This window comes from Elephas maximus, chromosome 22 (assembly GCF_024166365.1).
Source record: "Elephas maximus indicus isolate mEleMax1 chromosome 22, mEleMax1 primary haplotype, whole genome shotgun sequence".
Classification (NCBI taxonomy): domain Eukaryota; kingdom Metazoa; phylum Chordata; class Mammalia; order Proboscidea; family Elephantidae; genus Elephas; species Elephas maximus.
The window spans coordinates 25345142-25358897 of record NC_064840.1 but is presented as its reverse complement, the minus strand read 5'-3'; the positions used below and the strand labels follow the sequence as shown (position 1 = coordinate 25358897).

General features: G+C 44.8%; 1 protein-coding gene across 4 annotated transcripts in view; it reads right to left on the bottom strand.

Moving 5' to 3' along the window:
* Positions 1-13756, bottom strand: part of MORC2 (MORC family CW-type zinc finger 2) — a 118615-nt gene that overhangs the window by 90515 nt on the left and 14344 nt on the right. For all 4 annotated transcript variants that reach the window (XR_007514924.1, XR_007514923.1, XM_049866196.1 and 1 more), the window contains exons 4-6: positions 11186-11254; positions 10569-10659; positions 2493-2601 (exon numbers count right to left, since the gene is read on the bottom strand). Coding sequence is in view for 2 of the 4 variants with exons in the window: in XM_049866195.1 (XP_049722152.1) it covers positions 2493-2601; positions 10569-10659; positions 11186-11254 (269 nt within the window). In the remaining 2 variants the exon portion in view is untranslated. The remainder of the gene's footprint in view (positions 1-2492; positions 2602-10568; positions 10660-11185; positions 11255-13756) is intronic.

Sequence of the window (13756 nt, the reverse complement as noted above, 5' to 3'; positions counted from 1 at the left end):
CCAGTTGTCCTTTGCCCATCTGTTAATTGGATTGTCTTTTTGTTATGTTTTGATTCCTTGACTGCTGCTTCCTCGGGCACTGACTGTGGATCCAGGTAAAATGAAATCTTGACAACTTCAATCTTTTCTCCATTTATCATTCTGCTGCTTATCGGTACAGTTGTGGATTTTTGTTTTATGTTGAAGTATAATCCATACTGAAGGCTGCAGTCCTTGATCTTCATCAGTAAGTGCTTGAAGTCCTGAAGTAGTTTTTAAAAATCTTATTCTTTCTTCAAAGACCCTACCTCAAAATGCCATTCCCCCTGAGGCCCCCAACATGCTCCTTCCCCTTCCTCAGAGCCAGTTGCCCTTAGGGAGCCTGCAGATGGCTGGCTGAGGGATTCCCTCTGCAGGCTGGAGGCACCTCAGAGATCCAAACCAGATGGCCCACTTTTAGGGACCCTGTATTTTGACGTGAGTCAGGGTGCGAAACTGTTAGGGGTTCTGAGACACTAGGTTGGTTTCTAAGAAGCTTTGCGCTGATAGTATTCAGCCCCAGGGCTGGCTTGGACACATTCCTCTCCAGCCGAAAATGATCTTATTTTGAAATCTTGGCTGAGTTCGCACCAGAGTACAATCCAAGATAGTGATTCTAGCACCAAGTAAGGAAAAAAATTTCAACCTAGCTTTTTCACCAGGGGAATTGAGTTCCCTTTTGTGTTCTGTGAACTTGTACCTCACTATACACCTCCCCTTTTCCACAGCAGTCCCAGGTCACAAGGCCATCACTTTAAAGTAGGTTCATTCACTCACACTGGCACCTATTCTCCGGTCAAAACACTTCTCCCTTAGCTTCGATGTCACCACACTCTCCTGATTCTCCTCCTACTTTTCCAGCCACCCCTCTATATCTTGGCCACTTTCTCCTCTCCCCAACCTTTAAATGTTGACACACCTGAGGTCCCAGGTCCGTGTCTTTCTCTACACTCTGAGGTTGAGCTTATTCACTATCATGACTCCTAAAGCCCAGACATAACTTGACATGTCCAGAACAAAACTCACACTCTTCCCCTCCACACATGCCTTCCCTTTCTTTCTTCCCCAGATCCAAATAGCCCACCAGTCCCCTAGCTGCCACTGTAGAACCTCTGAGTCATAACGGCCCCTCCTTCCCTTTATTCTTCACCAAATCTGTGGGTTCCACATCCTGAAGAGATGTTTGGCTCTATTTCTCTCCACCTCCCTGCTATGAATACAGGCTAGCCTACACCTACACACAGCCAGGGACTCTCAACTGGTCCACTCCAACTCTCCACCTCCAATCTTTCTAATCCAATCATCACATAATAACCACACTGATCTTTCTAAAAACAAATCTGGAACTGCCACACGTTGCTTAAATTCCTTTTAATGGCTGCTTCCCACTGCTCCTTTGATAAAGTCCCAGACCCTTAGCCTAGCCCTAAGGTCTGACCTAACAGGGCCCTCTCTGCTCTCCAGATCCACCACCACCTGTCTTCTGGTCACCCAGGTGCTATGTCCTCCCCGACCCCCCTCACTCCACCCTCAGGGCCCTCTGACATGCTTTTTGCAACACCACTCTCAGCTTCTTCTCTCTAGTTCTGGCCTCCATTTTTCAGGCGTGAGGGAGTACGAGTCCAGTCTGAGGCTAGGCAGGCCACAGGCTTCCCTTGATTCCCACACCAAGGCAGGCACAGACCTTACCAGAACCAGCTGGGCAGATATCTGAGCCAACTGGCCACAAAAAGAATCAGCTGAGCATGTGTTTAACTCACAGTGTATTCACTACCCAAATCTTTTAAAAGTCAGAATATTCTGAATTCATTAGGCCTTGCTTCCAAGACAGCAATAATTATCAGCCGAGTCTGAGTAAAAGCCACTCCCAACATGAGGCTGTCAGTTGCCATTAAACAACCAGCTTATACTGGTATTTTTTTATACAAGTCACCTGGTTCACTACCTGCCTGTGCCCTGTAGGTGTCTTTTTTGTGGCTTCTGTTAGAGTAACGGATTTCCTCAAAAGAAAGAAGTACTCATAGGACGTCCCACAGGATCATCATCATATGGGAAAGACACTGCTATTCTTATTATTATTGCCAGTTGTGGCCTTTACCCATAGTCAGGGAAGCCCAAAATATTCTCCCTGATAAAACAACTCCCCATGGTGGCACCCCTCAGCCTGAATTCAAGCTGCAGATCTAGGGGAGATCTCCCAATCCAACTCTTGGTTCTTGCCATCTGATAGTTTCATTCCCAGAAACAGGTTAGCTTTGGTCTGAAGTGCTTTGAGGTTTCATTTATTTTGACATTGTGATACCTACCTTAACCCCTCAACCAATTCACTCAACCAGCTACTTACATATAGGAGCATGGGCTCCAACCCCACAACCGCAAAGAGCTCAGCTTTGCAAATGACCTGAGAACACAGCCTGGGCAGGCCCAGGAAATGTGGAGTGACGGATGACTCAGACCATGAGGGTGGGACCTACTTCATCAATGCCTTCCTCCTCATGAAAGGTGCGAGACAGGAAGAGGCAGGTCATGGTGTCTTCCTTCTTAGTGAAAAGGATAAAATCCTTCCCGATGCGCATTGAGCCCCTGAAAGGGAAGCAGAAACAGATTATTCACCCAGGGATTCAAATGCTCATCTGGAAAGGAATAAAAACTACCCTCTAAAACAAATCACCAACCTCATATGGAAAGGGAAGAGGCCTTGGATAAATAAAGATTACTGAAAAAGAAGAACAAAGTGGGAGGCCTCACACTACCTGATTTCAGAACCTATAATACTGCCACAGTAGTCAAAACAGCCTGGTGCTGGTACAACAGATACACAGACCAATGGAACAGAATTGAGAATCCAGACATAAATTCATCCATATACAAGCAGCTGATATTTGACAAAGACCCAGAGTCTGTTAAATGGAGAAACGACAGTCTCTTTAACAAATGGTGCTGGCCTAACTGGATAACCATCTGCAGAAAAAAAGAAACAAGATCCATACCTCATGCACAAAAACTAGCTCAAAATGGATCAAAGACCTAAATATAAAATCTAAAATGATAAAAATCATGGAAGAAAAATAGGGACAACGCTAGGAACCCTAATACATGGCATAAACAGTATACAAAACATTACTAACAATGCGCAAACACCAGAAGAGAAACTGGATAACTGGGAGCTCCTGAAATTCAAACACTTATGCTCATCCAAAGACTTCACCAAAAGCGTAAAAGGACAACCTACAGTCTGGGAAATTTTTGGCTACAATATAACCGATCAGTGTCTAATCTCTAAAACCTGCAAGATACTGCAAAACCTAAACAACAAAAAGACAAATAACCCAGTCAAAAAATGGGCAAAGAATATGAACAGACACTTTATTAAATAAGACAGTCAGGCTGCTAACAGATACATGAGAAAATGCTCAGGATCATTAGTCATTACAGGAATGCAAATCAAAACTACAATGAGATACCATCTCACCCAAATACAGCTGGTATTAATCCAAAAAACACAAAATAATAAATGTTGGTGAGGTTGTGGAGAGACTGGAACACTCCTGGTGGGAATGTAAAATGGTACAACCACTTTGAAATTGATTTAGTGCTTCCTTTAAAAAACAGAAATAGAACTACCATATGATCCAGCAGTCCCACTCCCTGGAATCTATCCTAGGAAAATAAAAGCCCTCACACAAATAGATATATGCATACCCATATTCACTGCAACACTGTTTACAATAACAAAAAGACGGAAATAACCAAGGTGCCCATCAACAGATGAATGGATAAATTACACTATATTCACACAATGGAATACTACGCAACGATAAAGAACAACGATGAGTCCTCAAAACATCTCACAACACAGAGGAATCTGGAAGGCATTATGCTGAGTGAAATTAGTCAGTTGCAAAAGGATAAATACTATATGAGACCTCTATTATAAGAACTCCAGAAAAGGTTTAAACACAGAAGAAAACATTCTTTGAGGGTTACGAGGGTGGGGAGGGAGCGAGAGGGGTATTCACTAACAAGATAGTAGACAAGAATTATTTTAGGTAAGGGAAGGACAACACACAATACAGGGGAAGTCAGCACAACAGGACTAAACCAAAAGCTAACAAGTTTCCTGAACACAACCAAACACTTCAAGGGACAGAGTAGCAGGGGCGGGGGTCTGGGGACCATGGTTTCAGGGGACGTCTAGGTCAACTGGCATAACAAAGTGTATTAAGAAAATGCTCTACATCCCAATTTGGTGAGTGGCGTCTGGGATCTTAAATGCTAGCAAGCCTCCATCTAAGATGCATCAATTGGTCTCAACCCACCTGGAGCAAAGGAAAATGAAGAACTTCAAAGACATAAGGAAAATATGAGCCCAAGAGACAGAAAGAGCCACATAAGCCAGAGACTCCATCACCCTGAGACCAGAAGAACTAGATGGCACCCGGTTACCACCAATGACCACCCTGACAGGGAACACAACAGAAAACCCCTGATGGAGCAGGAAAAAAGTGGGAGGCAGACCTCAAATTCTAATAAAAAGACCAGACTTAATGGTCTGAGACTGGAGGGACCCCAGAGGTCATGGTCCCCAGGCTCCCTGTTATCTCAAAACTAAAACCAAAGACAACTCTTCAAACAAAGATTAGACTGGACTATAAAACATAAAATGATAGTGGTAAGGAGTATGCTTCTTAGCTTAAGTAGACACAGGAGGCTATGCGGGCAGTTCCTGTCTGGAGGCAAGATGAGAAGGCAGAGGAGAGAGGCGGTGGTTGAATGAACACAGGAAATGCAGGTTGGAAAGGTGGAGTGTGCTGTCATTGTAGGGAGAGCAACTAGGGTCACATGATAATGTGTGTAAACATTCTGCATGAGAAACTGACTTGAACTGTAAACTCGCACTTAAAGCACAATTTAAAAAAAAAAAAAACCACCCTCTGGATATGACTGAAAAATGCCTTTGGAGGACTCTCCTAAAGGCCTTCCTAAGGTCCCAGGGGAAACCCTGGTGGCATAGTGGTTAAGTGCTACGGCTGCCAACCAAAAGGTCAGCAGTTTGAATCCACCAGGCTCTCCTTGGAAACTCTATGGGGCAGTTCTACTCTGTCGTATAGAGTTGCTATGAGTCGAAATCTACTCGATGGCCCTGGGTTTTTGGTTTAAGGTCCCAGGATCTTTGGCTGCGTTCCAAAGCCTATTCCCTCCGTCCTCATCTGACGCATCTGTATGCTCACCAAATAATCACGAGAAGCTGGACTATATGAAGAAGAACATGGCATCAGGATTTGAGGAGGACTCATTAACAACCTGCACGATATGCAGATGACACAATTTGCTTGCTGAAAAGTGATGGGGACTTGAAGCACTTACTGATGAAAATCAAAGACTACAGCCTTCAGTATAAATCACACCTCAACATAAAACAAAAATCCTTACAACTGGAACAGCGTCTGGGGTCTTACAAGCCTGTGAGAAGTCATCTAAGGTGAGGCACTGGTCTCACCCCTTTGACAGAAGGGAGAATGAAGAAAACTGAAGATACAAGGGAAAGATTAGTCCAAAGGACTAATGGACCACAACTATCACAGCCTCCACCAAACTGAGTCCAGTACAACTAGATAGTGCCCAGCTATCACCATTGACTGCTCCGACAGGGATCACAATCCACGGTCCTGGACGGAGCTGGAGAAAAATGCAGAACAAAATTCTAACCCACAAACCAGACTTACTGGCCTGGCAGACTGGAAAAACCCCAAGAGTATGGCCCCAGACACCCTTTTAGCTCAGTAATGAAGTCACTCCAGAGGTTCACCCTTCATCCAAAGATTAGGGCCATAAAACAAAACGAGACTAAAGGGGCACACCAGCCCAAGGGCAAGGACAGAAGGCAGGAGGGGACAGGAAAGCTGGCAATAGGGAACCCAAGGTCAAGAAGGGAGAGTGCTGACATGTCACGGGGTTGTTAACCAATGTCATAAAACAATATATGTACTGTTTAACAAAAAGCTAGTTTGTTCTGTAAACTTTCATCTGAAGTATAAAAAAAAAAAAAAAAACCTCACATCAGGATCAACAAGCAACATCATGATAAATGGAGAAAAGATTCAAGTTTTCAAGGATTTTATTTTGCTTGGATCCCAAATCAACACCCATGGAAGCAGCAGTCAAGAAATCAAATGTATTGCATTAGGACAATCTGCTGCAAGAGATCTCTTTTACAAAGTGTTAAAAAGACGTCACTTTAAGGACTAAGGTGCGCCTGATCCAAGACATAGTATTTTCAATCGCCTCATATGTGTGAGAAAGCTGGGCAATGAATAAAGAAGACCAAAGAATTGATGCCTTTGAATTACTGTGTTGGTGAAGAGTATACCATGGACTGCCAAAAAAATGAACAAATCTGCCTTAGAAGAAGTACAGCCAGAATGCTCCTTAGAAGCTAAGGATGGCAAAACTTTGTCTCACATCATGCCTGGTAAAGTGGAGGGTCAGTGAAAAAAAACAAAGACTCTCAATGAGATGGACTGACACTGGCTGCAACAATGGGCTCAAGCGTAATGATTGTGAGGATGGCACAGTGTTTCATTCTGTTGTACATGGGGTCACTATGAATGAGAACCGACTCCAGGGCACCTAACAACATAATTAGCTCAGGAGCCCTGGCGGTGCAGTGGCCTTGGGCATGCACTCCACACTCACCTCAGCACTCAGCCGCTAACCAAAAGGTCGGCAGTTCAAGCCCTCCAGCCAGTTCACAGGAGGAAGATGTGACAGTCTGCTTCTGTAAAGATTACAGCCTTGGAAACCCTGTGTTGCAGTTCTACTCTGTCCTGTGGAGTCGCTATGAGTTGGAATCGACTCAACAGCACATAACACACATAAACTGGCTCACATCTAATAACTACGGCCATCTTCAGTCTCAGAATGGTTTTTGCCACCTCAAGCTCATTATGACACAGGCATTTGGATACAACCAGTTTCTGGGAACCGTGCTTTGAGGCTGCCTTCCACAAGGCAAAACCCTAAATGGAATCAATCGCTTCCTCCTTCTGTTTGGCCAGGTAAAGCAGTAAACCATCCAAGGAACAGGCAAGGACAGGCTTCTCCCAGGCAACACAGAGCAGGGCAGACGTGTGAAGCCCTACTGGGAGGCCTGCCCACTCAATGAGGAAGCTGCTGAGCTCCTTTCTTCCAAGCAGCTTCTAGGGCTTTATGGCTTATTATCTCATTAGTCCTCATAATGCCCCAGGGAGATGATGGAGGAGGGGAAGCTGTATTATCCTTTTCCATGTACTAATAAAAACCCGACTGGCATGTCAAGCACACAAATGAACGTCATGCCCCATTTCCACAAATGCTCAGGAAAACTCCCAGGACACTATCCAGAAATACCCAGGGGGCTGCCAAGTTCTGTTTCTCCTTCTAGCAAAGCTTGTTTTTGCCCTAATTTGGCAAAAAAAAAAAAAAACCTCTCTCTTTATGCTTCTTTCTTTCCTCTTTAATCCCAACCTCAGGGCAAGAAGAGCAACAACCCAAAAAAGCCCCACCACCTTTCTGCTGGCTTCCCTGCTTTTCAACCCTATTCTTACCACAAAGCACTTCCTCCATTGGTTTCAAGATGAATATACTGTCTCCTCTGAACACTAGATGGCTCCATCTCTCAATGGGCCCTTTACAAAAGTTGGTCTAAAATATGCTAACATTCCCAACTCCAGTACACTTTCCTTTCTAGTACTCCAAGACTTTCGAAGTCACTTTTCACTTGCTCCTGAAACTTACTCTGTAAGGGAAAATGTCAGACTAAAAACCAAAAACAAAACCAAACCCATTACGGTCGAGTCAACTCCGACTCATAGTGACCCTATGGGACAGAGTAGGGCTGCCGCAAAGGGTTTCCAAGGAGTGCCTGGTGGATTCAAACTGCCAATCTTTTGTTTAGCAGCCATAGCTCTAACTACGATACCACCAGGGTTTAGAACCCCCCTTTTTTCAGATAAAGGCCCTGGTAGTGCAGTGGTTAAGTGTTTGACTGCTAACCAAAAGGTCAGCAGTTCAAATCCACCACTTGCTCCTTGAGGCCACTATGAGGAAACAGACACTCAGAGAGGTTAAATAGCTTGCCTGAGGCCACAGAACTGAGAAAACCAGGCAGCCTACAATCCAGGTAGAAAGTAGTGTTTCTTACATCACAGTGACTCTAACCAGACCTCATTTAATTCGGACTTAGATCACCCAGAGACGCTGGGAAGAATACAAATTCCTCGGCCCTACGCTAGACCCAAGGAAACCCTGGTGGTGCACTAGTTAAGAGCTATGGCTGCTAACCAAAAGGTCAGCAGTTCCAATCCACCAGGAGCTCCTTGGAAACTCTATGAGGCAGTTCTACTCTGTTATATACGGTCACTATGAGTTGGAATCGACTTGACAGCAATGGATATGGGTACTCCAGACACACAGAATCAGGCCAGAAATCAGCTATGGGAAGATGAAACGAGAAATCAAATTAGAAGCCAGAAACTGTGCTAGGGGCTTCATCCTTAAGCTGTTTGGTATGTATTATAATTCCAAACTTACAAAGGAAAAAGCTAAGACTCAGAGAGGAGGAGGTGTAATTAAGTGGCTGAGGTGGAATTTGAACCGTAGTTTGTCTGGTTCAAGTGAAATGGACAGCACCTCAGGCTCTGAAGTCAGAAGAACTGGTTTATGTCTCAGGTTCTACATTTGTGCATTTTTACACATAAATTTCACTCCTATAAATGTGTTTCGTTGTTTGAAAACAAGAATAATAGTACTTACACCTCAGAGATATATTTGTTATTGCTGGTGCCTGACTCACAGTGACCCCATGCACAACAGAACTAAACAAACAGTTGTGGACTGGCCATTGTGATCCACAGGGTTTTCACTGGCTGATTTTCCAAAGTAGATTACCAGGCCATTCTTCCTAGTCCATCTTAGTCTAAAAGCTCCACTGAAATCTATTCAGCATCACAGCAACCCACAAGCCTCCCCTGATAAATGTTTAGTGGCTGCATGTGAGATGCATCAGCAGGAACTGAACCCAGGTCTCATACATAAGCCCCCAAAAAAACCAAACCTACTGCCGTCGAGTCGATTCCAACTCATAGCGGCCCTATAAGACAGAGTAGAACTGCCCCATAGAGTTTCTAAGGAGCACCTGGTGGATATGAACTGCCGACCTCCTGGTTAGCAGCCATTAACACTTAACCACTACGCCACCAGGGTTTCCGGTCTCATGCACAGAAAGCAAGAATTCTACCACTGAACCACCAATGTCCCCCAAAGGGCTACGGCTGTCGTCGTTAGGTGCCCTCAAGTCAATTTTTGACACACAGCGATCCCATGTGACAGAGCAGAACTGCCCAATAGGGTTTTCTAGGCTGTAATCTTTATAGGAGCAGAATGCCAGGTCTTTCTCTCAGGGAGCAGCTGGGTGGGTTCGAACCACGATCCTCTGGTTAGCAGCCAAGTGCTTAACCACTGCACCACTAAGACTCCTTCCATAGGGCTAGAGTAAGGATTAAATGACCTTATCCATGTCAAGCTTTCAGCACACGCCTGTGTGTGTGCTGAAAGCTTGACATGGATAAGGTCATTTAAGCACAGAGTGTTCAGTATTTCCCTTTGGTTCTTGCCCTGAGAGAAAAATCACCAAGTCCACGCAACAGGTCCTGACGTCTTTGAAGCACTCCCTTTTCTTTTTCACAGCCAAGCCTCATCAAGCACTTTTCATGTGTGGCCCAGGTGATGCTGCTAACTGACCAAACCAGACCACCTCTCAAACACGTTTCCACAGCAAGACTGGAAACGTGACTCATAATTCCATTTGCATAAAACTCCAAGTCCACTACATTTTACTCCATCCAAAGGTATGTACAGCTGGAAGTGACATTTCAGAAATAGAAACCTTCCTCTTGGGGCTTTGCTCAAAACCACAACAACACATTCCAAACACTGAACAAGTGGGAACCAAGGTATGAGACAAAAGGCCCAAGGGATCTGAAGATATTAGGTAGGTCCCTGCTACATGGCTGTGCACAACATCTACATGGAGACTGTGTCCTCCAAGAAGGGGGGCTCACGTCTCCCTCAGTCTCCATGGGATCCCCAGCACCTGGCTGAAAGCAGGACATGAGATAGATACTCAGGGAGACTGCTTCGTAGAATGATGCGTGCCCCTGCACCATCCCAGATACATTCCAAGCCCACAAGGAGCCGCTCGTATCCTCCACCACTAGGTAAAAATAAGAATTTTCAACAGGAGGAAGAGTACAGTTTTACGGGTCAATGCCAAGAGAAACCTACAGCCCCTCCCTCCCCAACTGGTTTTGGACGCTCATACTTTTTAATACATACAGCAAACTCTGCTAGACAACGGTACACTAGTCCCAAACAGTGACTCCTTTTTGGCTTTCCTCCTGTACCACAGTTAGGAGGGAGGGAGACAAGGAGGAGTGCACTTTTCATCAGAGAGGAGGAGAAATTGCTTTATTTCTGTTTTGAGTCTGATGACAGGCTTCTATTATACGTACGATTTTAACCCATTCCCGTACTGCCCAATCTGGGTGGACTCGGGTGTTCGCTTAGCCGATTTCCCAAACTGGATCACACTGGCGGCGTCATCTGAAGTGGCAGACACAAGAGAAAGCAAAAGGTTTGCATTTCTTTCCTAGGCTCTTTAGATTTATCGTCTTGCTATAAATCCAAGCAGGATTGTGTCTCTATAGAAAACCTCTCTCCAAGGAAATTCACAACCACAAGGCAAATGGAAGCAACCTTTGCCTGGCCTGGCAGTATCTCTAACACTGTGACCTGTGATTCTGTTACCAGGCTCTGATAATAAGGCTGGGGGATGCCTCCACAGTTCCAGCTCCAGGATGTTGTACAAGCTGGTAAAGACAATATCAAGAGACAGGTAATCTGACAGACTTCAGAGTGTCATTCAGATCCTATCCCCCATGCTAGGACAAGACCTGGCAAATACACTAGTGGAATTAAGTCTGAAATGTTAGCAACAGGCTTCTCTCTCTCCAAGTGGATCTCCTAATCACAACGGTGAGGAAAGATGTTTACACCACAGGATGGCAATACGTATTTTGTTAAAATGGTTACATCCTCCCCCAAAAAGCATAACCATCACATCACTTACTTGGATCCATTCCTGCTCCATCATCCAAGAAGCAAAGCATGAATCCTCCTCGAAGGTCCTCTCTCCTTTCTGTAAAAGAAGCATCTGCCATTATTGGATAGTACCAATCTGAGGGTGACAATACAGTATAATCAGAAAGGTGGGTTAGTGTGAAACTTGGTCCAAAAAGGCCATGTGAAACCTCGCTTCTGCTTTTAATAGCCGTGGCTGTTGTAAATTAAACTTCAGGGCCCTTGAGGGTCAAGTTCCCCATCAAATGTTCTCCAGTTCATGACAAACCTTAAGAGACTCTAAAAGAAGGTCAAAGAATATGTGGTCCAGCAATTGTGCACACTGTAAACCACTGCATATGGACATTTTTCACACATATCCCAATCATCTTTCTGCCTCTAGCCACCTGGGTTACTACCGCCTCTGCTCTCAGCCATGGACCCCCAACCTACTCAAATACTCAAACTACTATACTATACTTTACCAACATTGCTCAACCTTAAGATGGACCTCCTCTTTGAGTCAGTTTGGGGTAGCCTTCAGAGCAAAGTGATCAAGCCAATAAGCACAGTGGTTGGCAGCTGCTATCTAGAGGATGGATGTCTATGTCCACATGTGACTATCCCCAGGCTAACTACTGTTTTCTGGGCTACTTGTATTCATCATTGTATCCCCTGCTTGCTATGGGTCCTTGAAATGGCTCCCCAACCCAGGAGTAAGACGATGGCGCAGGGTGCAGTGACAGCTGCCTGGTTCCCAGCTGGATGTGCCTGACTCGAAAGAGGCATGAGTCCTCTGGCAGTAAGATATGGAGTGGCCGTGACAGGAATTCCTGGCCTACAGGAAGGGACCACAATAGACTGTGCTGTCATTCCAGTCAGCAGAACATCTTTCAGCAGCTGTCTTCTATAGCACCAAGCAGTCAGTCAAAGTAATCTGAGTCCAAGCATGTCACAGCACTGGAGGAGATTCCCAAATAGTGCAGGGTACTACGTGCTACATGGTCTTCAAGGTGCCTTTGGCCCAAGGATGAGGACTAGGAGCCCTGGTAGCACAGTAGTTAAGAGCTTGGCTGCTAACCAAAAGGTGGGCAGTTTGAATCCACCAGCTGCTCCTTGGACACCCTATGGGACAGTTCTACTCTGTCCTACACGGTCACTATGAGTTGGAATCAACTCGACGGCAATGGGTTTATTTTTTTGTTTTGTTTTAGGTGGACAAAGGAGAATTGCACTACCCTTGGAATCAGTACAGACATGAAGGAGAAGAGATGGAAGCAAGTGGACCCACCACTGCAGTCCCACACAAGCTGAGCAAGGAACCACTAACAGCAGCATCACCACTATACACGCTGTTCACAGTTCACCGCTTTGCACAGAGATAAAACTAGCACTTTTACTAAAATGAAGATGGTCTGTGTAAGGTACTGCAGGAACAAGCTCATGGCTGCTTTGGAGCCTGTTCCCTAATTGAGGATGTTTTTGAAATCTCCCAAACTGCAGTTCACCAACTTTGTACAACTAAGCTCTTTGTCCTCCCCTCACGGTAAAGATTCAAGGGAGTTGTGACTGCCTTCCGTTAAATGGAGTAGTTAACGTAATTTAAAATGCTGTTGCAGGAGAACTAGAAAGTTTCAAATATCACTCAATGTTCAGAGGCTGAACTTTGCTGAAACATTAATAAGTGGTTCTTGAAAGTTCAAGGGCAAGGATCTTCCTGAAATCGCTACTGGCAAATAAGAAAAAAATTCTCCTTATGGCAGTGCCTCTTATCAGAATCTGGAGAATTTAAATGAGAAATGGAAGCAGGAGCAAGTACAAAAGGCATCAAAGTTTCCTTCTGGAGGAAGCAAAGTGTCATATGGAGGTTCAAATTGGGTCACATACAGAGCATGACATAAGTATTCTTTAAACCTAGCTGAGATCCACTTGCTCTGTATGCTACAGTCATAAAACGTGCATGATAGCTCCGCTTTAGGATCTAGAAATTGACCTGAGTCAAGAGCATTTGAAAAATCACCAAGGACTGCTGGCATTCCTTGAACTTACCTAGGAAGTTGATTCTTAGGGAGAACTTGCAGGATGTTTTAGCACATGGTTACCACTTTACGGTGGGTCTGAGATCTCTTTCCAGCTCAAAGACTTTTTTCAAAGCTTTTTTATGTGGGTTATGAGTAAGAGACCCATGCAAAGATAGTTCTTCATCTGACGGAGAAGGAATCTTTGTAGCCACATAGCAACTGACATCTTGTAAAAGGATGTCCAGGTCCATGGTCACATGTAACCCCACCTCAGGACCAAAATAGATGGGCCGGCAGAGTAGTAACTTCTTCAACTTTATATAAACAGATGGTCAAGTGTCTTCATCTGGCTACAGTGCTTATCACAATCACTCATTTAGTTGATGAATGCTTACTGAGCTCCTCCTGTGTGCCAGGCTCTGCGATGGACACAGTGGACAACGCAGATGTGATGCTGTCCTCATGGAGCTCAGTCTAATGGATCCATAGTCTACTCTCTGCAGCAGACCAGGTAAAAAGTAAAGGACAGGAGGGTTTAAGTTGAAGGAGGATAAGAAAAA